Source organism: Alligator mississippiensis, chromosome 5 (genome assembly GCF_030867095.1).
Source record: "Alligator mississippiensis isolate rAllMis1 chromosome 5, rAllMis1, whole genome shotgun sequence".
Classification (NCBI taxonomy): domain Eukaryota; kingdom Metazoa; phylum Chordata; order Crocodylia; family Alligatoridae; genus Alligator; species Alligator mississippiensis.
In genome coordinates this window covers 208,524,933-208,551,223 of record NC_081828.1, presented here as the reverse complement: position 1 = coordinate 208,551,223, position 26,291 = coordinate 208,524,933, and the positions used below count along the sequence as shown (strand labels likewise).

Below are 26,291 nucleotides of genomic sequence, written 5' to 3'. Positions count from 1 at the left end.
GATGCTTTAGTCAACTCCACAGTAAAGCGCACATGTAGATGTCCCCAGCATAAAGAAGCTTGACATCCTCTTAATGTCCTAGCTATCCAATATATTCTGGAGTGATCATGTACAAGTTTTGCCTACAGAGCTGGCAGTTTCCTGTGTGATAATCTCAATGAGTAATGTCCCAATAATTTCAGAGGCTACTGTACATTAAGTGGTAGAGACCTCTGGTAGTTATTAGTAAAACAGCTATTCAGACATGAGAGCCCACACATTTTCTATTCATAATAAATTTCTCTCTCTTCAAAATGAGTTAATCTAGATGAAATGTAGAGAACATATTCTGTACCGTGTTAATGCTGGCATGAGAATTGATTTTGAAAAATGAAACACTTTGGGTCTCTGATTAAGGTCTGTTTTAAGGCTCTGACAATCAATGCATATTCTACATTCAGTCTAAAATTAGTTAAAATGACACACGCATTTGGAAAATTCAACCAGAAGCAAAGAGAGACATCCATTTTTTCTCTATCAGACAATCAGTCATATTCACCTTTATGCTTAAGCCCCATTCATGGTGCAGCCATGGCCAGCTTACCCATAAAGGTGAAGTGTGGTAGTGTTCATGCCCTGTTATTATTCTTGTCTGGGTAGATAGGAAAAAAAAACTTGTTAAAGAAGCATCTGTAAGATTAAAACCTGCCTTGTCTCCCCCTTCTATCAGTGCTGACAATACTCCTCACCTCCTTAGGCTGGTAACCTGAGCCTCATCCCTCTCAACACACTGCACATCCAGACTAAGCGTAGCTTCTTCTCAGGTAGAAGATGGCTCTAAAATAGGGAGTACTAAAATAGGAAGTATCTTTTACAAGTCTTCCTCTGCCTTTTTTTTTTACTGTTGGTAAGTGACTGAGCCCACTAGGTTGCTTCTAGCGCTTTCTATCATTTGAATTTCTTCTTTTTTGAAGACTGTACCTTTTCTCTCCCCCAGCTGACTGAAGGTTTAGTTCTCTCCGTTAGGCCGGCTCGCCTTTCTTCTTCGAGTGCTTGTCCACATGTACTCTGCTCTTGGGATGCCAGCAGTGTCTATTGGGGCCACACCTGTACAACAAGTTCCCTCCACCCCATTACTAGACAGTGCATCGCGCCCATATGAACAAGGCCACCCGAGCCCTAGTTCCTTCTTACTGCCTGTTGCTTCAAGACGGAACGGCAAGCAGCATCCCCACCTCTTGCCCATCTGAGAATATAAAAATGATTTTTTTATGCAAAGTGATATAGCATAGATCAGTAGTTAAGGAGTTTAAGATGAACCACCTAACTTGTACGGGCACCTTGCTGGGGTCACCTGACCCCAGTTGTCTTTCCTGCTTAGTGCAGGGGGCTGGACCCGATGATCTTCCAAGGTCCCTTCCAGCCTTACAATCTATGAATCTATTTCTGATCCAGAAAGCTGTGGATACAAGCAGGGGATACTCTTATCTTGGCTCTTGCACTGATCAGTAGGAAAGAACTGGTGGAAAATGTGAAAATGATGGGAAACTTGGGAGAAGCGATCGCAATATGATAGGATTTATGAGCCTGTTAGATAGAAGCAGCATAGATAGCATCAGCTTTTCTCTCACAAAGTGCTCACAAACCCTGAATTGGGTCTTTCTGGGAACCAAAATCATGCTAATCAGCACAGCGGCATACATTAAATTAGTATTAGCTATAGAATAAAATGGATTGGAGATGAGCAATAGTGAAACCGGAAGATAACAGGGTTAACACAGAAGAGGAAGAAACTTGCAGTTGTTTGTGGATGATATCTTACCTTTGTTCCTTAGAGAAGGGTAACTCTTGTGGTGCACAGTGTTTTGTTTTAGTTTTAAAATGCTTCTCTGAGCGGGCGTTCCATTCAAAGTATTTTCAAAGATACAAAAATGACTCATTTCTGCCTTTAAAAAGCAGCCACTGAAAATTAATTGTGATGTCTGTCCATATTGTGATGTCTATATTTTCATTTGAAAAGAAAACCTCTGAATGTAAAAACAAAATGTTTGTTTTATTTCAAGATGCCTTTTGGTCATGCAAAGGTGAGGGACAGTTTGCCATGGTCCACCGATCCACACCTGCCCTAATTTACCCACAGTCAAATCGTGAAATACAATCATGCTCCAAAATGTGTTTATCAGAAGATAATCTCATCATGTGACAATTTCTGCTGAATATGGTGTTCCTTTGGATAGCTTCCAGGAAGGATAATATCACAAACACCCCCATGAAGATTTTGTCACTTCTAGATCCAGGGTATAAGTGGCTACTAATTCCAGATACGTCATGTCTTGTCCCAGTGTTATGTTTCTCTCATTCCTGATATCTGCTCCTCTCTGCAGAAGTGTCTAGGGAAGCCTTCCAGAAGCCAGATGGGATTTTTAATGCTCTTATTTCTGGACGTCTTGGGAAAATACAAAATCAAAGCTCTGCATTCCTGTGATATTTTTCTCAGAACAGTTCACCAATCACTGTCACCAAGTACTGCCCTGTATTTTGCTAAATGCCTTTTTATGACATGTGCTGGAATATCCAGAGATAAAATGTCTAGTGAAAAGACTTCTCTTAAAAAAAGGAGGAAAGTACAAGTTGGGAGCATATCAATTTCTGCTGGCACAGACAATGCGACCTCTTATTTCCTCCATCCAGCCTTTCTAAACAGAAGACTGAACTGTATGCGTCTATAATAAAATGGGAAAGCCTTTTACAGGATTAGAAATAAAGCAGCAAAAAGGAAACTATCAGAGTAGCTGAGAGGGTTCAGCACGGCAGGGTTGAGCGAGATCAGCATGGCAGGGTTAAATATTCATTTGTTTCAATAAAATGTCACCTGACCTCTAAACTCTTTTCTGACCCTCTGAACACTCATGTATGTATAGATTTTTTTTCCCAAAGTACTGATTTTCAGGGACTGCCTATTTTAGCCCATAGTGGAAACGTGTATGAGATTTTGAATAGTTTTATATGAATTCATGAAAAATAAATAGGGCTGACCTCTTGGATAAAATTTGTATTGGTTAAGTAGTATTTAAAAGAGAGAATAGACTGCAAGCACTACCCAAAGGACTTAATTTAATAGCAGAGGGTATATAATGGAACTTTTCACAAAGTATTTTAGGCATACCTAGCTACACACAAAGGGCTGAATTCCCTCTGGGAGTCCTGCACAAAATTCCAGTTAGCATTATCTGGAATTAGGTGCCGAGACACTACAATGAAAACTCAACCCCAAGTGTCAGCAGGAATATTGGACATGATTCTGCCTCCTAGCATACTAGTATAAATCAGGGTAGCTCAATGAAAGGAAATGTAGCTGATTCTTTTGTCATAACAATTATAAAATCAAAATACAACCATCGATTTACTTCTTATTTGCATCCTTGCAACTCCAATGAGAATCTGATAAAGTGAGAGTGATTTAGAGCAGAGGCAGGTTTAAGGCTGTGTAATTTATCATCAGTCTTGGAACTGTGGAAAGCATATACTGGAAACAGAGGGCGATATTCTTGATGCAGAATACTAAAAACCACTTCTAAGCACCTTAGTAGTTGATGCTGTCACCCTTTCACACCTGAAAAATCTTTAAACATAAAAGACTTGAACCCTGATAGAGTCTTTGGTTTAAAAAGAAATGTCTATCATATAAAAGAAACTTGGTAAAGAGCAGCAAAGGTGTCACGAAGCCCCCTTTTCCTTTTCCTTCCTCCAAGTCCTGCACCAAACTTAGCACAGAGAGATGCAAACAGTTGGGCACATTGATATTTCTTGTGTACTTGAATTGTATGTGTGCAGAAAGGAAGACTTCCAAATTCTGGAGACTGAATTGATTTCAGAGGCATTAGGGCTGGAAGGAACCTCGTAAGATCATCAGGTCCAGCCCCCTGCCCCAGGGGTAGGAAGTCAGCTGGGGTCAAAGGATCCCAGCAAGATAAGTATCCAAATGTTTCTTAAAAGTGTCCAGAGTAGGTGCTTGCACCACCTCTGGGGTGAGTCTGTTCCAGGCCTTGGGGGCTCAGACAGTAAAGATGTTTTTCCTTATGTCCAGCCTAAAACAGTCCTGCAGGAGTTTGTGACCATTGGACCTTGTCATCCCTTGGGCTGCTCTGGTGAGCAGGCGTTCCCCCAGATCCTGATGCACACCCCCTATGTACTCATAGGCTGCCACCAAGTCACCCCTGAGCCTGCGCTTCTCCAGGCTGAAGAGTCCCATAGCTCACAGCCTCTCTTTATAAGGCCCTCTGATCATGAGCATGGCTCTCCTCTGGACTCTTTCAAGCTTCTCCACATCCTTCCTGAATTGTGGAGCCCAGAATTGGATGCAGTACTCCAGCTGCATCCTCACCAAGGCTGAGTACACCGGGAGGATGACATCCTGGGTCTTGCTTGAGATGCATCAGTAGATGCAAGCCAGAGTTTTGCTCACTTTGCCAGCTGCCATATTGCACTGATGGCTCATGTTCATGTTGTGGTCAGTCATAACCCCCAAGTCTCTTTCGGTCATGGTGCTATTGAGTGTAGCATTGCTGAGCCTATAAGTGTGATGCAGGTTTTTTTTTCCCCCGAGGTGGAGCACCTTGCATTTCTCTGCATTGAATGCCATCAGGTTTTCATCCGCCCACCTTGCAAGCCTATTGAGGTCAGCCTGGGTAACCAGCCTATCCTCAAGTGTGGACACTCTTCCCCAAAGTTTGGTGTCCTCAGTGAACTCAGCCAGTCTGCTTCTGACACCAGTGTCCGGATTGTTTATGAAGACATTAAAGAGTACAGGTCCAGGAATGAAGTCTTGTGGGGTACAACTAGTCACCGAGTGCCACGTTGATTCGGTTCTGTCAACTACCACCCTCTGCGTCCTACCTCAGGGCCAGTTCCCCAGCCGTGGGACTGTGGAGTAGTCAAGGCCTCAGTTGCCCAATTTTTCCATGAGGACATCATGGGATACTAGGTCAAAGGCATTTTTGAAGTCCAAATATATGATATCAACTTCTTCACTTTTGTCCAGGTGATACATCACCTGGTCATAGAAGGAAATGAGGTTGGTCAGGCAAGACCTACCCGCAACCAACCCGTGCTGGCTGTCCATCAGGATGTTGCCTTTTGTTAGAATGGTTTCTTTTATATTTTTTCCAAGATCTTCTGAGGGATTGAAGTCAAACTAATTGGCCTGTAGTTTCCTGGGTCTTCTTTCCTTCCTTTCTTGAAGATAGGCACCACATTGGCCCTCTTCCAATCTTCAGGTACTTTGCCCGAGCACTACATGTTCTCGAATATCCTTGCCAGCAGCTATGCTATGATTTCTGCCAGTTCTTTAAGCGCTCTTGGGTGCAAACTATGTGGAACAACTGATTTGTGAGGGTCCAGCCTCTCAAGATGCTCCCTCACACGATCCACACCAATGGTGGGCATAATTCATCCCACCCTGGTCATCCCACATCATGTTAGGCAGGGTGGTCCCTTTGGGCTGGTGAAAAACCAACATTAAGTAAGCAGATTAGCTTTTTTGTGGGTGTTGGCTGCCCCAACTGTTTTATCAGGGGTCCAATGTTGCCCTTGTTTTTGTTTCAACTCCCCACATATCTGAAGGACTTTTTATTGCCCTTGATTTTTATTGTCCTTTTATTGTGCTTGATTCATGTAGCCAGTTGGAGTTCAGTTGCAGCCTTGGCTTTCCTAGTTTGCTCCCTACAGCTGTGGACCATTGCTTAAATTGCTTAATTGTTTAAAAAAAAAAAGTCCTGCAAGAAAGTCATTATTTTTACCACTAAACATTGCAACAATTAGGAAGCCACATGGATAAGAGAATCCAGAAAGGGAAACCGCCTCAGCCTGATTTCAGTTATTTGTGGGCACATCTACACGTACTGATTTAAGTCTCTTTAGCCTGATTTAAGCTGCATTAGGGGTGCGCATCTACACATGCACACCCTTAATGTGCCTTAAAATTGGTGATTTTAGGCTATTCACACCTAAATTTGATACCTGCAAAGGCAAATATCAAATTTAGGCACGAATAGCTAAAGCACATTAATGCATGTGTAGATGTATTAAGGTGCATTAACACTGCATACGGATGGACTTGGAACTAACTTTAGTCCCACGTCAGTCCGTGCACTCAGCATTAATGTGCTTTATTGCATGCACGTGTAGATGAGAGCCTAAATCACCTTAATGAGCATTAAGCTAGTATACATTAAATTTAGGCATACCTAAATGCACGTGTAGACACACCTGGTGTGAACAAATACCCATGAGTACCTATGGATTGAAAGGAAAAAGCAATTTATTAACAGTGAAGAGCCTGCTTTGCATAATTTTTTTCAGAAGGGCACTAGAAAGTGATGATGTAACCAATTGAAACGTGCTTATATTTTTCAGAATGATGTATTTTGGGTTTTTTTCTTTCTCAGGCAACATTTAAAGGTTGGATGGAAATTATGTATGCAGCAGTCGATTCACGAGGGGTAAGTTAATAAAACGAAATGCTTTCCTTTTGCTTCCTTCTTTCCTGTCTTACTTGAGTTTTGCTCCAGTCAGGGTGATTAGCAGCCCAAAATATTGCCGCCCCGTTATTTCTTCTCTCTTCACAATGTTCCTTAACTACTTTTGCTTCTGATATCGCTTGCAGACTTTGATTTCCAATGCTTGGTAACTTGGAGTCATCTGTGTCACCAGTCAGTTATTAGAATGAATGACCATAACGGTGGCCCTAGTTGTGCTTGCGCAACTTGTCTTCCTTGGTGATGCGCTAGGTTTAACTTAAGGAATTGTGTCCCCGTGTGTTAATGAATGTTATCACTCACTAGAACAGTGATTCTCAACCAGGGTGGTGCAGCACCCTGGGGTGCCATGAGATCCTTTCAGGGGGGCTGCAGCACCCAGCCCCTGTGCCAGGAGATAAGTAATTGATCCTCTTCCCACTGGGTGCCCCAGCATCCTGCAGACAAGTGGCACCCACGCGGGCAGTTGAGTGAATGCAGGGCCACAAAGCTGCACTTTTCAGCCCAGCTCATCCTTCCCACTCCTCCCATGCCCCTGGAGCAGATAGGACAGGATGTGGGAGCATGCGTCTCTGGTCGCTAGTGTGAGGGTCGCTGGAAGTCAGCTATCGCAGTGGGGCCCTTCAGGCCCAGAGCAGAGGCAGGGAGGGGGCAGATGGTGAAAAAGCAGGGCGTGGTAGGGTGGCATCCTACCCCCACTGCCTTGACCTGGCACCAGCTAGAGTCTAGTTCAGTGGCTCTCAACTGGAGTGTCTCTAAAGTCCAAAAAGCTATGGAGGTTTCCTTGAGGGTAAAAACATTCAGAACCACTGCAATAGAAGTTCAGAACGAAATGTAGCAGGTGGTAGACAAGTGAATACGATATATTGCACCTCATCATATATCCATTGATATCTATGGTAGTTTTACCATTGTTTTGAATAGATGTAGGTACTGGCATATCATTTGTGTAGCGGGGTTCATACTGTTTTCAAAGTTACCTTGGAAATGTAACCAAAAAGGTATAAGCATATTAAAGTATTGAAACATGGGATCGACACCCTCACCTGAAGGGGCAACACACTCGCACTGATGTCTGTCACACAAACAGGAGAATAGGATTTGAAAGGCCAGATACAGGCCTGGTATAAATAGGTTGAATGGAGCTACAGCACCTTACATTACATGTTAAAATGACTTTTGGAAATACCACATTGGATTCTATTCCCCACAGTGCCTAAGCCAGACAGAAAACTCAAAACCCTGGAGCTGCTGGCATCAAACTTGAGACTGAATAGATCTTTCGATTTTCCATTTTTTTTTCATTACAGGATATCAAGAGGCAGTTGCAATTAGCTCTGAGTGGTCACCATTAAGAAATTAACATTTGCCAATAGACTTCAAACAGGGATCACATTAGTTCATATTCTTAATGCAAGAAAGAAAACTTATAATTAACAATCGGTACTTTCTAACTATCCTATAGCTTTTAATACAGTGACATCTATTAGCATATAATTACACTGTGGCTCTGCCATTGATATCCAAGAGTACTTCTAGTTCGTATAAGAAGGCGGCTAATCAGAACTTTAATTTGCTACCCCTTTTGGGCTCCTACTTCATACAGTACAGTGGACGCATCCTAAAGGTGTACATTTTGATAAGCTGCTATTAGTGTGTAATGATGGTGTTATCATAGTGACAGCACTGTAAAGTGTAACAGAAATTATTGTGGCATTTTGGACACCAGAAGTGAACCTTTAAGGGGGACCAACTTTTCTATTATTTGCAACTGAATGACAGATTATTTTAACAGCAAAAATATTTTGATACATGTGATGATGATGCAGTTTTTCTCCCTTTTCTTTTTATGTTTGCCTTTTATCTGTGCAGAGTGAGGAGCAGCCTGAATGGGAAAGTAGTTTATACATGTACCTCTACTTTGTGATTTTCATCATCTTTGGGTCTTTCTTCACATTGAACCTCTTCATAGGTGTCATTATTGACAATTTCAACCAACAAAAGAAAAAGATAAGTACTATATATGCTGCACAGCCCCTTGTGATTGCTACGTCGAGTGGCACTAGGGATGGATTTATCAGCAATGGCGTAACCACTCTAGCATCTTGATTAACAGCATATCCTTAGAAACCATCTTGTATTACTTCTACAAAAACACAATTGCAGCTGCCCCTTATCTCTGCAGGATGAGAGCTCTGCAAACATGGACAGAAAGACTGTGCTCACATAAAGGAGGACTCATGTGACACAGTAGTGTAACCGAGGGGGCTACCTTTGGGGGGAGGCGTGCAAAAATAGGTGCCATCACAGCCATGGGTTGATCTAGGATTGTGAAATGGTGGGGTGCTGAAGAAGTAGCGCATCATTATTTATAACACCACACACATTTTTCTCCAGTTAAAGAGAAACTAGAAGCTTTACCAATATGCTAGGGAACTTGCACTACATTTTTTAGCTTAAGATCAAAGCAAAAACAAATATAGCAATTGGACTGTGCACTAATTTGCTAAATAACATATTAAGTTTTAAAAAGCACAACAAACTAAGCCAAAAATAGTCAGGATAATCAAAAGATATTTTGTCATTAGTTCTACAGCCATTATAGTTAAATGTGCATCTCTTATTCAGATTCATAAAACAAAATGGAGTTTTCCTAATTGTCATGACAGTGCCTCCAATACCTCACTTTGGTCATTTTTACATCTGAGTTAATATTACCACACCAGAGTTAAGGTTTTTAGCTACAGCTAAAAATGGTTTGCAGGCCTATCATTACAAGGAATGGGTAACAGCCAGCAAATTTGCAGAAAAAAGGATTGTTTGAACAGTGGAACATCAAGCCAGTTAAAAAAGATAGAGAACCATTAACATCTGTGGGGTAGAGAGAAATTAGCAGATTTTGGGGAGATGATATTAAACCATTAAAATCAGCTGACTCCCTCAGCACTGCCTGACTAAAAATGATGCTGCCCCCTCCAGGCAGCTGGTTTTAAAGTTTGGGTGGAGCAGGAATCAAAAGGGATACAACTGCACCTGTGCATCCCCTCACATCTGCCCTTGGTCACAGCTGTCCTGCTACACCTCTGGTGTGAAGCAACACCTGGCCAGCAGAGCCTCAGGGAGGAACCGTGCCATAGACACATCCCTTCCTCCAGTCCTTGGCGTGCAAACGTCACCGTCTTTTAGAACGGCACCACCCCTTTGCCCCAGCACAGCCTCCTGCTCCCATTTAAATGCACCCATGAACTCCGGGAGGAGCAGTCTTTGCATTCTGCTGAGAACTGTGATCCTGAGTGGCCTGCATGTATAAAGCACAGGAGTGAAGTTTCCAGTAGTCTCCCTCACCCTGGTCATTCATATCGAGTCCTGTCATAATTTGGCACTGACACAAGATGTTTACTGTGCACTAGACTAATTAGTTGTGCAGTAAACGTGTCTACACATGCACCCCTATTATGCTGGAGTAAACTAATTTACTCTGCAGCAGCGCACGTGTATATGTTGCCCCGGCTGGCTGGGGCACGAGGGTGCTTCAATGCAGGGAAGCCTTCCAGCTCGTCCCATGCTAAAGCACCCACGGGCCCCAGCCAGCCCCTCTGCAGCACATTGAGCTGGGGGGAGCAGCTCCAGACTGGCAGGCTGACCTCCTGAGCTCCCTGCCAGCCGGGGCTGCTCTGCCTTGGATCACAGTGCTGCAGTCCTGGATGCACATAAAAATGTGTGCCTGGGAGCAGTAAACAAAGCAATAAGCTCCAAAGTTTGTTCAAGCACTTTAATAAGCACATGTAGACACGTCCACTCATTACTCCCCACTAACTCCCACCTTCTTCCAGATAGCTGCCTAGCATACCACTCTCGTTTAGGCCCTTATTAGGCATCTGGATAAAAGCCACCAAAAAGACAGAAAAAATAAGAAATAAGGGAAGGATGGAGATTCCCAAAACTTTAGACATGTTTCATTTTGCTGTATTTTTTTCATCAAAAAATAATAGCAGTACTATCTCCCTATACTTAGGTGGGCAAGACATCTTTATGACAGAAGAACAGAAAAAGTATTATAATGCAATGAAAAAATTGGGATCCAAAAAACCGCAAAAACCCATCCCAAGGCCAGTGGTAAGACTATCTAAGGTTTTCGCTTTGAAACATATTGTCAGTGAATATTCTTTCAACACAGAATTCAATTGCCTGCCCCCGCTCCCCACCTTTGTAATTATATATTAGATTTAGCCAGTGTTTCAATACAGTAAATTGCGTGTCTTGTAACTGTCACTGAATTACAGTGATGATTTGCAGCTAAAATTTTTTTTTGGAGTTACCTATTGTGGCCACTATTAAATGAACTTAAGACCTCAAATCCCAGTCCATAATGCACAGTTCTTCACAATGTGTAGACTGTCTCTATAATTGTTACCTTTCTTGTTAGACCAAAAAAAGCCTTAGCATTAAATGAAAATCTAGCCAGTCTGCCACCTCCTTTGCATTGATGCGAGTCTATATAAACAGTGGCACACATTATCCTCTAGAGTCCTTTTGTGAGAGGAAGGGAACTAAATTGTCATTAAGTGATGAGTGCAATAGTAATGATCTTTTACTTTATTTCAGAACAAATACCAAGGTTTTATTTTCGACATAGTCACAAAGCAAGCCTTTGATGTCACCATCATGATTCTCATCTGCCTTAACATGATCACCATGATGGTAGAAACAGATGACCAAAGTCATGAAAAAGTCCATATCCTTCATATAATCAACATGGTCTTTGTTGCTATCTTCACTGGAGAGTGCATGATTAAAATGTTGGCTTTAAGACACTACTACTTCACCAACGGCTGGAATATCTTTGACTTTGTTGTTGTGATTCTATCCATTGTGGGTAGGTAAACCTGAAAAACAGAAAATTTTGACCAAAATCAAACCAATAAAAGGGAGGAAATAGAGAATTGTTTGGCCAGAGTAAAATTCTTCATACGACATAGTGTGGAGGACTTCCCGTTAAGCGATGGTCATCCTCAGCGCCATAGTGGGAGACCAAACTGTAGGGTTGGGTCTTAAATAGTGACATATACATCATATAAATCATCATAATTTAGATCAGGCTGGGGGTTTTGACTCAGGTGTGCCAATGCTCCTGCTGGAACCAAAGCCAGAGGTTCCTCACTGGAGGGTCTTGCCCCTCCACTCGAGGGCAGACTGATTGCTGTATTTGGGGGTCAGGAAGGAATTTTACCCCATGCTTAAATTAGCACCAACTCAGAGGAGTTTTGCCTTCCTCTAGTGGGGCCGTGGCCCTCTTCTCAGGATGTCTCGAGTGTATCCTGACAACATTTTATGGAAACGGGACATTAGCTGCCATGGCCTACTTAACCTGTGACAGGGGTTAGGATGTTATGTCTGTCTTGTGTCAGGGTTGATGGTAGTCTTACACAGAGTTCAGGTTATGGATTGGATAGGGATGATCCGAAGGTAGGGGGGTTGGACTAGATAACCTGTGGTGGCCCTTCCAGCCCTACTTCTCCCTGATGCTCTATGATTCTATATAGAAGTATCATTGCATAACATGAAAATAGTACAAATATCTGTGTACCTTTAGCAGCTCAGGGGAACCCACTGAGTACAGTGGAGAAGTGGCAGTTTGTGATTTGCATTAATTAATCCCTGTTCCAAACTCATAATAGCCGGCTTCCTCTTTTCCAACAAAATGTCAGTGGTAGGGATACCTTTCTGTAGAATCAGCAAAGAGCCTGCGAATTGAATGGGCTTGACTATCCAACCAAGCCATCACCCCTGCAGACTGTTCCCCACAGAAGGCAGCCAAGATAGCTGTTAGCAGAGCAGTGTGGAGGAGCTTCTGTTCTTCTTGATAACTTAAGATGATCACTTTAAGATACATCTGGAATCATGGCTTGGGTATTAATTGTTTTTTTTTTCTTTCTTTTCTTAAAGGCACTGTCCTTTCTGACATCATTCAAAAATATTTTTTCTCTCCTACACTCTTCAGAGTCATTCGCTTGGCTCGGATCGGCCGGGTCCTAAGACTTATACGGGGAGCCAAAGGAATTAGAACTCTCCTTTTTGCCTTAATGATGTCACTTCCTGCTCTGTTCAACATTGGTCTTCTACTTTTTCTAGTCATGTTTATTTATGCCATTTTTGGCATGGCTAACTTTGCCTACGTTAAGATGGAGCATGGGATTGATGACATGTTCAACTTCCAAACCTTTGGTAACAGCATGCTCTGTCTCTTCCAAATCACAACGTCAGCTGGCTGGGATGGGCTTCTCAATCCTATTTTAAACACTGGACCACCATATTGTGATCCAAACATCTTAAATGCAAATGGTTCGAAAGGAGATTGTGGAATCCCTGCCATAGGGATTTTATTCTTTGTTACGTATATCATTATATCATTTCTCATTGTTGTAAACATGTATATAGCCATTATTTTAGAGAACTTCAGTGTGGCCACTGAGGAAAGCACAGAGCCTCTAAGCGAGGATGACTTTGATATGTTTTATGAAATCTGGGAGAAGTTTGATCCTGAAGCAACTCAGTTTATTGAGTATTCTGCACTTTCAGACTTTGCAGATGCACTGTCCGAACCTTTACGCATACCAAAACCAAACAAAATTAAGCTCATAGCAATGGACCTTCCCATGGTCAGTGGAGATAGGATCCACTGCTTGGATATTTTGTTTGCTTTTACCAAAAAGGTGCTAGGAGAATCTGGAGAGATGGATGCCCTTAAAATACAGATGGAGGAAAAGTTTATGGCTGCCAACCCATCTAAGATTTCCTATGAACCAATCACAACCACGCTCAGGCGGAAACAAGAGGAGGTTTCTGCCATTATTATCCAGCGGGCGTATCGAAGGCATTTGTTTCTACGTTCTCTGAAACAGGCTTCATACTTATACCGTCACAGAACTTGTGATGGCAACATCATTGACGAAGGTGCCCCCGAGAAGGAAGGTCTTATTGCCTTTATGATGAATGAAAATTATGGTAGGCCCATAGACAAATCAAACTCTGTTTCCTCAACATCTTTCCCTCCATCCTATGACAGTGTCACAAGAGCCACCAGTGACAACCTCCAGCTAAAAATGACAGACTCTAGCAAGAGTGAGGAAGCTATAGATTGTCTGTTATCTCCGGACAGAGATAAAGAATCCATTGTTTAAATATTTGTTTAGAACGCTTTAAAATACCGTTTACAGAATGTAACGCTGTAACTACACAACAATGGAAGCAGCCTTCTTATTAAACGTTAGTTGCAAAAGAAACAATAGAGTTTTTACCCTTAACGATGGGAGTCAATACATTATATAACCATTGGCCCTGCTCTTTTCAACTTTGCTCAATGTTTATATATGCACAGGAAGAGTCTGTGCAGGGTCACAGCTGTTATATCAGTGGTGTGATCATGAACATGCTAGACTGTAAAACAGTAAACACTGTGTATATCTATCCACAGATAAAGCCTGGCTGTATACATTCATTTAAGGTCTTACTTATATTAGTGTGTTTACTTATGGCAATGTATGACCTTGCATTCTAAAAAGATATATGTATATCTAAAAAGATATATATCTAAAAAGATATATCACAGCTGCTGTAGCAAACTGTAACACTTATTGTATATGTTGTGAATGGTCTTTCATAAATTTATTATATTTGATATTTTTTTACTTAAATCAAATAATTGTCTCTTTTTCCATGGAGATAGATCATCCTTACATTCTACATCATAAACTCAGAATCAAGGTAACAGGAATTGGTGAGACTCCCATCAGACATTGAGGAAAGTTGTTGCAAAGTAAAATATTGAATCAACAACATTTCAAGTGTTTATTAAAATATGACCTCCCATTTGGGACATGTAACTGCTGGTCAGCAGTAATTAAAACATTGGAGGAAGAAAGTAATGTTAAATAAAAAAAAAAAAAAAAAGAAATGGCTTGTTCTATCTTACAGGAAATTAGACAGTAATGGATTCTGCTTGTAAAATTATTAATAAAAGCACTAATTTTTTAGTACGTTTCAAGAATTTGCTTTGCACACTGCAATCAAAGTCTCATAGTCATAGTGTATCACATGGTAATTGGGTGGACAGGGTGCCAAAGCCCTGTCTATGCAGATAGAGTTTTGTTGAGCGAGTGGGACATTTTCCTCAGTGACACTGAGCCAAGCATGCTTGCTTGCGAGCTGTATGCATCAATATTACTCCAAAATGCTTTGACGCGGGTTGTTCAATGCAGAAAGCTTCTTGCCATGCTATCGGTGCGGTGGGAGGGGAATTGCCTAAGGGTCTGCACAAATGTTCTGAGATTTAGAATTCTATTTGCTTTCTATCCTTCATTGTATTAGAGAGTGCGCTTAGGTTACTGGAGAAGGGCTAACAGTATAAAAATTAGCAATAGAAATCTAATGGATCAAGAAAGCAACAAGATCTTTGCCGGGGAAGACAAGCAAAGAAATATTTGTAGCTGACATGTCAGTTGGCTCCAGGTCAAAGACGGAACAGCAACAGGGTCCCATTATAAGTGCTTCAGGACATTTGTAATGGTTTGTGCTCTAAAAAAAAGATCAACCTTTCAGTCTTGGTAGAATACGTGGAAGTGTCTGCAGAATATAAAGAGACAAGTTCATGGTTACGGGCGTGTCTTCTATTTGAGATCTTTAAGTTCATGGCACTGGGGTTTGGTTGGCCTTCGTGGAAGATCTTGGCTGAGAAGTCAGTAATGAGTCATTGCACTACAAGGGAGAGCAGCCATGTTTTTCACCTTGGAGAAACAAATTACAAAGAATGTATTTAATGTATACCAGAGCTAACATTTAGTTACTTCCCAGCTTACAAAGGAGTCAAAATGCACATGGAGTTGTACACAAGAATTCAAGATATCCAAAAACAAGACAGTGTTGCAACGAAATGTTCTTGTCACCATATGATCTATTGACAAAGTGAATCAGAATATGTTTAAAAAATAATTGTGTGTGTGTGTGTGTATGTATATATGTATGTATGTATGTATGTATATATATATATATACACATAGATATATACATAGATATAAATATAATATATAAGTCCATTATCTTCATCCAGTGAGAGGAGCATTCAATTGTGAGACTAGTCTATCGGTTAATCCAGGTGACTTGCTGTCAGGATTCCTGGAGTCTATTCGTGGTTCTTGCTATGTGAGTTTTAGGCAAATAATTTAACCTCTCTGTGCCTCAGTTTACCCATCTATGAAATGGGGATAATAATACTTACCTACCTCACAAAGGTGTTGTAAGACTGAATGATTACAAAGTGCTATGAGGGCATGGAAGGCACTCTAATAAGTATTATTATAAACATCCTCTCTTGTCCTCTTAACCCTGTATTTATTGCATATTCCATATGGCTTTTCCTTTGAGGATTTTGTTGCCTTTGAATTTTGTACATAATCAGATTCTAAGTTAAGGGAACTACTCCACACGTGTTCTTTGGAGTAAAAATGTTCTTTTCTCCTATCCCTTACTAAATTTTGCTCAAGCCATCTCAAATTAGAGGAGCAGAATCTATGTGTATTTATGTTGTAATTTTATTCTGATTGTACATAACACCCATAAAGAGTATGCAAGTTTTATATTTATATGTATGTATCATATGAATTTTTTAAGAGTGGCTGGCACTCAAATGACATGATTAACTGGTAAAAATGTTTTCTTCTCCGAGAGAAATTTGGTCATTAGAAATGAGCTGCTGCCTCTAACTGCAGAAAGTTTAATCAGAAACTAGTACATGCTGAACAAAGCAACATTTGTTGGCTGACAACTAGTAGGAGGATTATTTGCTTTTCAAAGTTTCAGAATAAAATGAAGAAGGAAAAATGCTAAGTGAATGGGTATTTCTCATCTTATTTTTCCATACACAAAAACCATATCAAGGAACAAAAAAATTGCTAGCCTACATGTTGCAGTGATAAGTTGATCACATTCTTTTACTGCTATTTTAATTATTTGTTACTTTACTTAGCAGATAGTATATTAAATTGTAACTTCCTAATATAATAAAAAAATCATTGAAACCAAATAACGAGAGGGATGTAATAGGAAAATTAGCTGGCCATCGATAACATTACTGCAAGAGAGCTCTTCCACCAGTCATATCATCCCTGAGCTAAATATCTATTTTCGTTGTTGTGAGACCCTATAGTATCAATGTAATTACAAACTGTACTGTGTCCTACCCCAAAGCTGTAAAGTGAATCTGAAAGAGGGTCTTAACTGTAGCTGTTTACAGGACAACTTTCTAAAAAATAAATTGTAAATTAGTTTCCAAAGCTTTGTAAATGGAATGTTGGTTTTTCTATTGGGTTTTCTATTGTTTTCTGGAGCATTTCTTTAGCACTGAAGCATAATTGCTATATTTGTATTATATGCAGATCTCCCTTCAAAACTTCAGGTAACCTTATCGGCAAGTCTTTGCTAACAGAGATATCGATTGCAATATAGCAATGCTACAACCTCCCAATGTAGTGATATTGTTTAAAGCTATTGACTGGATAGATGGCGCATACTGACTATAAGCATGATGGGCGCTGTCGTTTTCTGTTGATCTGTTCAATAAAGAGTACAGCAGGAATCATTCAAACTATAAAAAGAGCAAGGGAAAGATAGCCAATATCACAGGACATATGAAGCTCTTTGTACCTGGAAAAAGTCGAGTTTATTATGTTTCTTTATTAAATAAATAAGGATAACAAATATTTTCTGTGGCACATTATCTTTTTTGTTCCTGTACCAACATTGATGTGATTCCTCCAGCTCTTGTACAGCAGGCAAATTAGGCTTTGGAAGTAGAGGGCATCTAACTTCACGTATATTAGGAGGTGAAGAATCAATGAAATCCACTCAAGTGGTTCTTTTATTGTAAGGCTAACTGCTACAGATTAAAGCCTTGATCCAAAGCTGGTTGTGATCAATTGAAAGAGTCCCATTAACTTAAGGAGGATTTGGATCAGACCTAAAAGCTTCTCTCTGAAATGAGTTATGTACAGGACCAATTTGGCATGACTAGTTCTGCCTTTCCTTCCCAGTAAGCTTGGGGGGGGAATGGGAGATGCTGTTAACCAGGCATCAAGCCTAAGTGATCAAAACTATTTTTGGCAAGCAAGAGGTAATAAGACCTCACTAATCATAATGCAGGTTTCTTTCCTGTTTCATCAGATTGCTAAGTCATGTTGGTGTTGTTATTCAGTCATACAGTAAAATGGGCGCAAAACAGAAAGCAAGACATTTCCCACTGAGCATGGTGCTGGAGATCCTGCCCAAGGGATAAGCTCCACTTCAACAGTCCAGAGCACTGTAAAGAGTCCCACTGGCCTCAGTAAGGCTCTGCATGGACTCGGGGTTTGCATACATAGAGTGAAGTCCAGGATCAGGGCCTTAGCTTGTATCTGGTTTGACTGAATCAATTCTTATCTATCAATAGATTTTCACCAGTTTAGTTAAACTAATGCAATCCCTGTCTGGGCACTCTTATTTCTACATAAGATTATCTTGCTCCTAATCATCTTCAATAAGGTTGGGTTGGGTACAGGCAGTATTTTGTGTTAGTTTAAGAACATCAGTTTAACTTCTCCCTTTACCTTAAACTGGTGCAGTTTGACATGTAAACAGGTCCTATTCCACCTTTAATGGGCAGTTTACCTACACATAACCAGTTACTCTAAAAAGTACCATCTTGCCTTGCCTTCTGCAAGATCCTAACTTACCCTAGTTCAGCTGACTAAAATAGGTAACATCCAAGCAGCCAGGTTTAGAGAGGAGAGTGAGTGGAGTGGTTTTTTGACAGACTGTTTTTCATTATCCCAATGGCTGTTCGTTGAAACGGAAACATTTGGAGAAACGGTATCAATTCCAGTGAAAATGTCTTAGCTCCGAGAAGGAACAGCCAGGACTAAGCTCCTTCGCTGGTGAGCGACCCATGCACATCATCCTCTTTGCAGAGTTCAGAGCATGGGCTTTGGCCTGGGTCTTCCCTGTCCCATTCACCTGACTAAATACTGGGGTATTGACTATTGAGCGCGAGTCTCTTGGTGGAAATGTTGAAAAGGTCTCAGTTTTGTTTCAGTGCTGAATGAACATTTTGAAACCTTGGCATTTTGGGTAAAACAAAGTTCCTGTTTTCTGGCTAGCTCCAGAAAAGAAGCTGGTGAGGCAGATCCTCCTTGTAAGGAGCTGGTGCTTAATTGAAGTTAATGAAGCTGTGTTAATTTCCACAACCTGAGGACCTGGCCTGTTCTGATCATGCAGAACTGATTAGCCATGGCACAAAGCACTGGAGAATCTGACGGGATTGTCACACTTGAGTAAAATCAGTGCGAGACCAGACCAGCATGCTCAGAATTATATCAGGGTTTTGATCGGGAACTTTCCATTGTTTTGCTCCTCCGTGGTAGTTGCGTGACCAAATCTCTGAGCAGCTTTGAAAATCCAGGACTTGGGTTCAATTCTTAATGTTACATGAGTGTAGGTCAGCCCAAGGAGATCTATTACAGGATGCTATGGCCATTTGCTTTGCTCTTAGGGGGAGTTTTCATAATCATCAACAGCTGCAGGCGTAGGAGCACACAAAGAAAGAAAAGAAATGTCCGTGTCTTTGTAATCAGAAGCAGGCGGCCATCAAGCTCTGGTATCATACGACTCCGTGCGCAGTGACAATAAGCGTGTTGTATTCCTGAGAAGAGCAATGAATTTCCCTGCTATAAGCAGCATGCTGGGAAAGGGGGGTAAAAAGGAGAGAAGGCTGGCAGGAAAACGTCACCCACAAATCACGCTGAAACTGGAAGTGAAAGAGGCAGTTTCTTCATGTCATTTTCTACGTATCATTGGAAAAGAAGGGCCTCCCCCCCTATCTCCCCAAAGAACAAACATGGAAATCCTCCTGAGTGTTTACATATTACAAAGAAATAGCACCCGTGTCAAAGGGAAAGCATGTGAAAGCAAATAGTTCAAGTGGCATGGCTGTTGGCAGCAAGAGAAAAATGTTTCGGAGTCAAACGTCACTGATAACCCTGTGAGGACTGGAGGTGTTGGACTGCAATGCCAGGATGTTTTTGTCAGCACCTCCGTACGAGCTATTTTAGCAAGCTGACAACCCAGCCTTTTCAGTCAGTTTACATGCCATGGACTCCTACCGCAGCGGAGCTCTTGAAACCACTTTCCTGGTTAGTGGGATTCTCGCAGTCATGGTAGAAATTGTTATGGTGTCCAAATTATATTGCCTTTTAGTAGGAACCTGGGATTTCATTAGTGTGTCATTTTCTTCTGAAAAATGACCACACGGTAGTGCATCATCCTGGGCCTTTAAAAAAAAAATTATGAGTCTGAATTCAGATATCACGGGATTAGCCCAAAACCAGTTTCCTTTTTTTTTAAGCAATCACTTTTTGTTGTACATTTTATTTGTCGACTGCTTTCAAAACCCTTAGGACATCCTTGGGTCATGTTTTTTTCCAGTCTCCCTTTGCAGCCATGGGGGGTAGATTTTTTTCTCCCCTAAAGGAAAATTGAGATACAAGGACAGACAGTGATTTCAGGAGCTGGGGCTTTAAGTAAAAGACTGAGTATTTCAATGCCTACAGTAAATTGAGAGCTGGAAAAAAGGAGAATGACAGTGCGAGGTTCTCGCTTTGTGGCCTAAAGAAGTGCATTTTGTGCCTGAAAGCATGTCTAACTCTTATTTTGATAAACGATATTACTAAACAGATCTTGCTTCTCGCTGTTTCCCTGGATCCTCGTGGATACAACACTACAATGCTATTGTATGAACACTGTCACGTACTTATTCAGGAGATCTTCTGCGGTGAAATCCTGGCTCCACAGGTATCAATGAAAGTTGGCCATGTCAAAGCATGATCCCTTGTGTCTGTATGCACAGGTCTACCTGCTTACCTTAATGACAAAAATATATTGTACTTGCCTTTATTTCCCTAACCTTGCAGAATTCATTCAGTTTAAGAAAGAGTGATGGTATTTTAATTGAACACAATGAGGGTTATTTTCACTGCTATGAGTACGGTATGAAGGGAGGTTTTTTGGAAGAGCTCCATTGGTCTGGGATGAGGTATGCATTAGTAAAAATATGGTCAAAGTTAAGGAGTTACAAAGCCCAGAGATGTCTGTCAAAATTTAGTCCAACCTACTCAGGAGAGAGGTTACCGCTATGCTGAGGTGTCAGCCCATCTGTCCACAGTGCCCAGAGCCAGCAGGAGGTAGCACAGTGCTTGTTCTCCTCTCCCCCTGTTTGGGACGTTTGATCACCATCGCTGCCTTTATGAGAATTCAAAGTTTGTGCACCATCAGCAACTTTGGTTATAAAGCTCTATTCACACCCTCAGTGTGCAAACCCCTTCACAGCAACACATTTTGAAGGCAACTAGGTCAGAGCAGAAGTAAATAAAGAGCGTCGTTTGGCCTGCAAAACCTTTATGATTGATGATGTTTGATGCCAGGTACGCTGCATGGGGCTGGTTTCCTTTGTCACCTGGAATCAACAGACAAGCATCGGGACCCTCACTGTCCCATATGTAGAGCCACTTTGCAGAACAAAGCCCTATTTTAAATGCAAATCCATTTCAGTGCCAACTCCGAAGTGAACATGTACTACAGGCCACGTGTTCCTGATCCCTAGTACACGTGAATCTGCCGAGGGCCCAGCCGAAGAACTGGAGTAGCTGCCATCTGTTTGGAGGTTCCTCATTCAGTCAAGGTAAGCCAGCCAGAACGGTGGCATTCACTCCTAAGTCACACCCACAAGCACTCCTGCCGTTGAATTAGATGCTGAAGTTGTTCTGGTTGTTCAGGAAGGACAGAAACAAGCAGGTCCTTCTCGTGTTCTCTCCTGCAGATTTGAAAATGAAATAAAAAAGGGCTGATAGGTAACCTCGGAGGGAAATTCTGCCCTCTGCGTGGCTGCTTCGTGCTGTTTCTGGCAATCCCTAATGGGAATTTGCTGTGGACGGTTTCATTGTATCTCTGGACAGCTGTCATAATGCAGAGAAACACTGAGGTTGCTCTAAGTCATGTTTGGGATTGCAAAGGTACCAACATCACAAAGTTACAATGATGGTGTAAGAGCAATCTGGCCCTTCACGGGAGGCAGATAACCCTGGGGTAGGAAGCCAGCTGTGGGTGATTAGCAGGCAGTTAAAAGTCCAAGGGGGAGAAAGAACAAGGAGCTTGCATTGGGTTGAAAGCAGACTGATATCCAGAGGCAATTGCTTCTAGGAAGAGCTGGTATTAAATGCCATTTTCCTGCTGCTTGGAGAAAGCCTGAAGGTTTGCTTCCTTGTTTGTTTGAAGCAAGGGTTATTGTTGGAGCTATGAGGGACTCAAAAAGGAGCAAAGCTGGATGGAGGCTGCAGGCACCCAGGAGTGCCCACAGACTGGTATTTGGTTTCGGGAAGGACTCTTGCAGGGGCAGAGCCTGCCTGCATAGCACCAGGTGCACCGACCTGCTTCTGCCCTCTTCTCCTTCCCATTCCCCAAGCTGTCCTGAACACGTGTGCAAGGACCTGGCTTATCAGCTTGCTGGCCACTGAAGAGACCTGCCAGAAATGTCTCTTTTCTATTTCTTTTCAGCTACAGGAAACTGGAATTGGAGGAAGGGGCCTTCCTTTGAAAGGGGCCAAGAGGGTCAGTGCCAGCTGGGACAATGCCAGGGTCAGGGCAAAACACAGGCAGGTGTTGAAGAGGGCTTTTTTGCACTGCTAAGATCTAGCTCCTTCCCAGAGCTGACATCAGTTGAGACCCCTTGAGCCAAGCATCTCGCTGTATGTGGGAGAGGTGGGAAGGCTATCTCCTTCCTTTAAGGATAGGGCGGTGAATATGTCCACGCAACCTCAGGGCTAGGGCAGCAGAAGTGCTTTGCTCAGAGTCTTACCCTGTAGCATGTTCCCGTAGACTGCACCTTCCCCAAGTACATGGTTGTTAGTGGGAAGGCAACGATCAGACTGCATTTCCAACATTGACTTCTGAAAGGGTTTGGAAACCCACAGATCTTTTGTAGCTGTGGCAAATTGGAAGGGCTGATAGGTAAGTGTCCTTTGGGAACTCATGGGATGTCCCTGGGTAGGTGGCAACAGGCACTAATGCTCAAGGATGCACCTACAATGTTTAGGGTCATGCTGCTGAGCCTCTGTTTGCTGGAAACTATAACTTAGTTATTTGCACAGAGGCCATGGCACAACTACAAGGATATGATCCTGCTATCACAGAGTGAGCTAGGCCTTTAATTGAACTGCAAGCCCTGTTCTCACCTGTGCTTGATTTTCCTCTCATTTCAAGTAACTCTGTTCAGCTGAAGCAAGAAAGGGAAGAGCCTGTTTCCTATGCTCATTAGGAGATCTAGAGAGCACAATGGCTTGGCTTGCTGTGTTGCAAAGGTGCCAAGGACAGGCTGAAAGGCTCTAAAGCCATGAATGCTATTTGCAGTGACCCTGGCAAAAAGCAACTCTATGCTTTTGTGATTGATGCTTGTGGAGAAGTGAACTGGAGGCCTCTTTCTGTGGTGTACCCAATAGAGGTGATGTGCAAACCTTGGGGAGGATAGGAAAGATTTGGGACCTCAAGGCTTCTCTTCTGATACAAGCAGGGAGGAATTCAATAGTCCCTAGGAAGAGGCCCCAAAAGGGCTTATGGACTCCTGCAAGAGGCAGACTTAGCTGGAAAGCCCAATGATGTTATCAGCCTGGATGTGACCCTCAGCAGAAAACCTGGGACAGCTGCATGCTTTAAAGGTAAGCTAATTCCCACCCGCTGTGGCAAAAGGCTATTATTTGAATCCTTAAAGGTGGGGAAACTGAGTTAAAGTCAAGGTTACAAAGACATTTCTGTGTTGTAAGGCTAAATTGTGAAGGCTGTATTGGCTGGGTGCGAGGATAAGTAAGCGCGCTCCCAAACTAGGAGCTAGAGTACCTCTGCTATGCCATAGCTGTGTAAATGAGGAGAGGAGAGAAGAGAACGGCTGGTAGTCCCATGCCCCTGGAAATAAGCAGTTTAAAATAATGGCATCAATGTGCTCTGGAGCTCCCCGACTCTTGTCTGCTATGCTGCAGCACCTGTCTCCATGGGCACTCAACGGTGTAAAGTGCTGTGTATCAGTACAGCTGTTGCTGTGATACAGACCTGAAATATAGACGTGCCTTACTGTTCAGATGGGCAAGCCAGCCACTGCAGGTTTGACTGTGTAAGGCTGCACCCATTCCCACCATGAGACTTGCTTCCTGGCATGTATCTGGAAAAGGCAAACTTCTGTCTATGCCCTGCCCTCTAGACTTCAGCTAGCAATGGGGATACTCTCCCCAGAGAGCTGCATCAGTAAACAGTGGGAATAAGTTAGAAATACAGAGGGAGCTGAGTTTGACAAGTCCAGATAGGCAGTCACATCCTGTTGGAGGGTTTTTTTTAGGGGGGGGTCTTATTTTTGGTTTTTTAACTCTGGATACAGCCAAAGGGCTCGGTTTCAAGTCAACCCTCATGCATTTACCTTTCATCCTTAAGGGAAAGGGGAGATGGAATAACATTGTTCAATTCCTGCAGCATTTTGCGCTCAGCCACCAAAACAAGCTAGTAATGGTCAATGGTAGTGTTGTACCATGACTTTGATACGGTTGTATAACGGGGAGCTTCCCACGGCTAACAAGATAAATTTCAGTGTCGCCAGAAAGGCCGGGTGTCATGTACTCCAAGACCCAGTTCTGTTGCCATTAAACTAGAGACAACAAGAGTTTGCCCCTGGAGTAGGAGCAGGGCTGCAGTTTGTGCCCACCTTCCTCACCGTGAACTCTCAGACTGTCATGCAGAGCAAAACGTGCAAGTCTGTCCATTTCTGAGCTGGTACTGCAGGTTCACAGTAAAATCAAGTAGTTTCTCACATCCTACAGCCTGTTTGACAAGAGGCTTTCTGTGCTTTGTTGCAAGCCCTTAATGAAGGTTTGAACAAATGGGCTATGGACCAGGCTTAGGATCAGGTGATCCCAATTTTCCCCATTTCACAACTGATTATCAAATCCTCTCGGCTCAGCTGAAGTAGAGCTCTTATCCTTTTAAAGCAGAGACAGAAGAAGGAATTGGGTTTTCAGAGTGAAACCAACAGTCAGCTTTATGACAGCATGACTCGAATATTAAGGGCTAATGTGTTGGTTATTAACGTGCATCCACATTCCCCTCCTCCTCCACCCCTAGCCCCCATAAGAAGTGCCATTAACTTAATGGATGCCTATGGCATCTTGAGTCTTTTGAGCTGCTAGAGCAGTGAAATGCTCCTTAGCAGTTCCCTCTTGGTGTTTTGGGGCCAAATTGTGAACTCATTACTCTGATAGTTCATAATTTTTTATCTTCTTTCTACTATACACAACTGGTTTGACCCAAAACAGTTGAGTCTGATACTACATTCAACCAGGTTTATCTTAAACCAGTTTCAGCCATTTTGAAACAGATTTATATGCACTGAATGTCTGTTCTGTTACAGGTTTTAAATCATTTAAACTGGTTTACATGTAACTTCTGTCCCTAGCCCAAGACTGTGGGATCAATTTGATGCGCAAAACCACTCTTTGGGCAAGGAAGTCTGTGTAGGGGGTATAATGGGAGATCTTGAGATCTAACCTGTCAGACTGGAGCTCAGTCAGGGCTAAACCCTCCAGTTGCCTGAATCCAATTCTTACTTGATATCTATTCAGGCAACCTCCAAACAAAGCCAGTGGAAGCTTCTTGGAGGAAGCACCGACCGACTGAATTCAGCAGGAGACTGGAATAACGTCAAGATGGCTGGCTGTCTTTTAGCTGTCTCCTCACTTCCAACCCCTGTTCTTGGCAGTTGCCATTCACGAGCAAACAGCAGATGTTTAGGTATCAGCCTTGTCCAAATCCCTCAAGCTTCAAGCCTAGGCCATGGCCTGACCCAGCACTAAGGAGCTTTGAATGTTGCACCTACGGAGATGTAAATGCTTTGGTTGCTGGTGTCCAAAACATGCTAATGCAACTAGTGTCCCAATTCAAGATTTTCACTTGTGTCTCCAGGGGTGTTGAGTTACTGTTCTAACCTACTTGGCAGATGAGCACCAAGGTCTTGGAGGCTGCCCATTTTCCAAGGAGGCCTAGTCTTTCTCCATCTACTGAGCTTTCAGATCCATCCTGACATTTTTAAATACCATGGGACATAGACTGTCTCACACATGCCTTGATAGTATCAAGGCATGTGTGAGACCTACCATGGGACATAGACTGTCCTTTGCTCACTCCCTGGTCTTGGCACCTGGGTTGCTCCCTTTATGATACCATCTTCTTGGCCTGCATGGAGAAAAGTGAGCACTTGCATTCAAAACACTCATCTGTCTGAAGCTAATGGGATCAGACAGTCTGCCAGGAAGGTGCAGATATTCATGTTGCTGAGAGGGGCTCTGGAAAGATGGCCCCTTAAATACAAGGCAAAGAATTCATAAGTCTTTTCACTTGTAGTTATACTGCCGTGTGCAAGGCCACAGCATAGCACAGCAGGCATTAAATGGAGTACTATAGAAAGGCCCCCCTGACTTGTGTGCTTATGCAAGCAATAAGCAAAGCTCGAGAATCCCACTTCTCTCCTTCCATGTAAGCACAGCAGAAAAATGGGGGTTTCTTGCATTTCCTTGTAACCCCTAAACAGTTGTCCTGGCATCCTGGACTGATTCCCCTGAGAGGAAAGAGAAACAGTGGGAGAGGTGCCTCACGGACTCGCATTCA

At 42.4% G+C, this 26,291-nt stretch overlaps 1 protein-coding gene across 1 annotated transcript in view; it reads left to right on the top strand.

Annotated features, from left to right (window-relative positions):
• LOC102565252 (sodium channel protein type 5 subunit alpha) overlaps positions 1-14,548 on the top strand; it is a 309,008-nt gene extending 294,460 nt beyond the window's left edge. Inside the window, exons 24-28 of the mRNA XM_059729221.1 lie at positions 6,426-6,479; positions 8,388-8,529; positions 10,531-10,631; positions 11,121-11,391; positions 12,462-14,548. Coding sequence (XP_059585204.1) covers positions 6,426-6,479; positions 8,388-8,529; positions 10,531-10,631; positions 11,121-11,391; positions 12,462-13,696 — 1,803 coding nt within the window. The 3' untranslated portion in view covers positions 13,697-14,548. The remainder of the gene's footprint in view (positions 1-6,425; positions 6,480-8,387; positions 8,530-10,530; positions 10,632-11,120; positions 11,392-12,461) is intronic.
• The last annotated feature ends 11,743 nt before the right edge of the window (positions 14,549-26,291 follow it).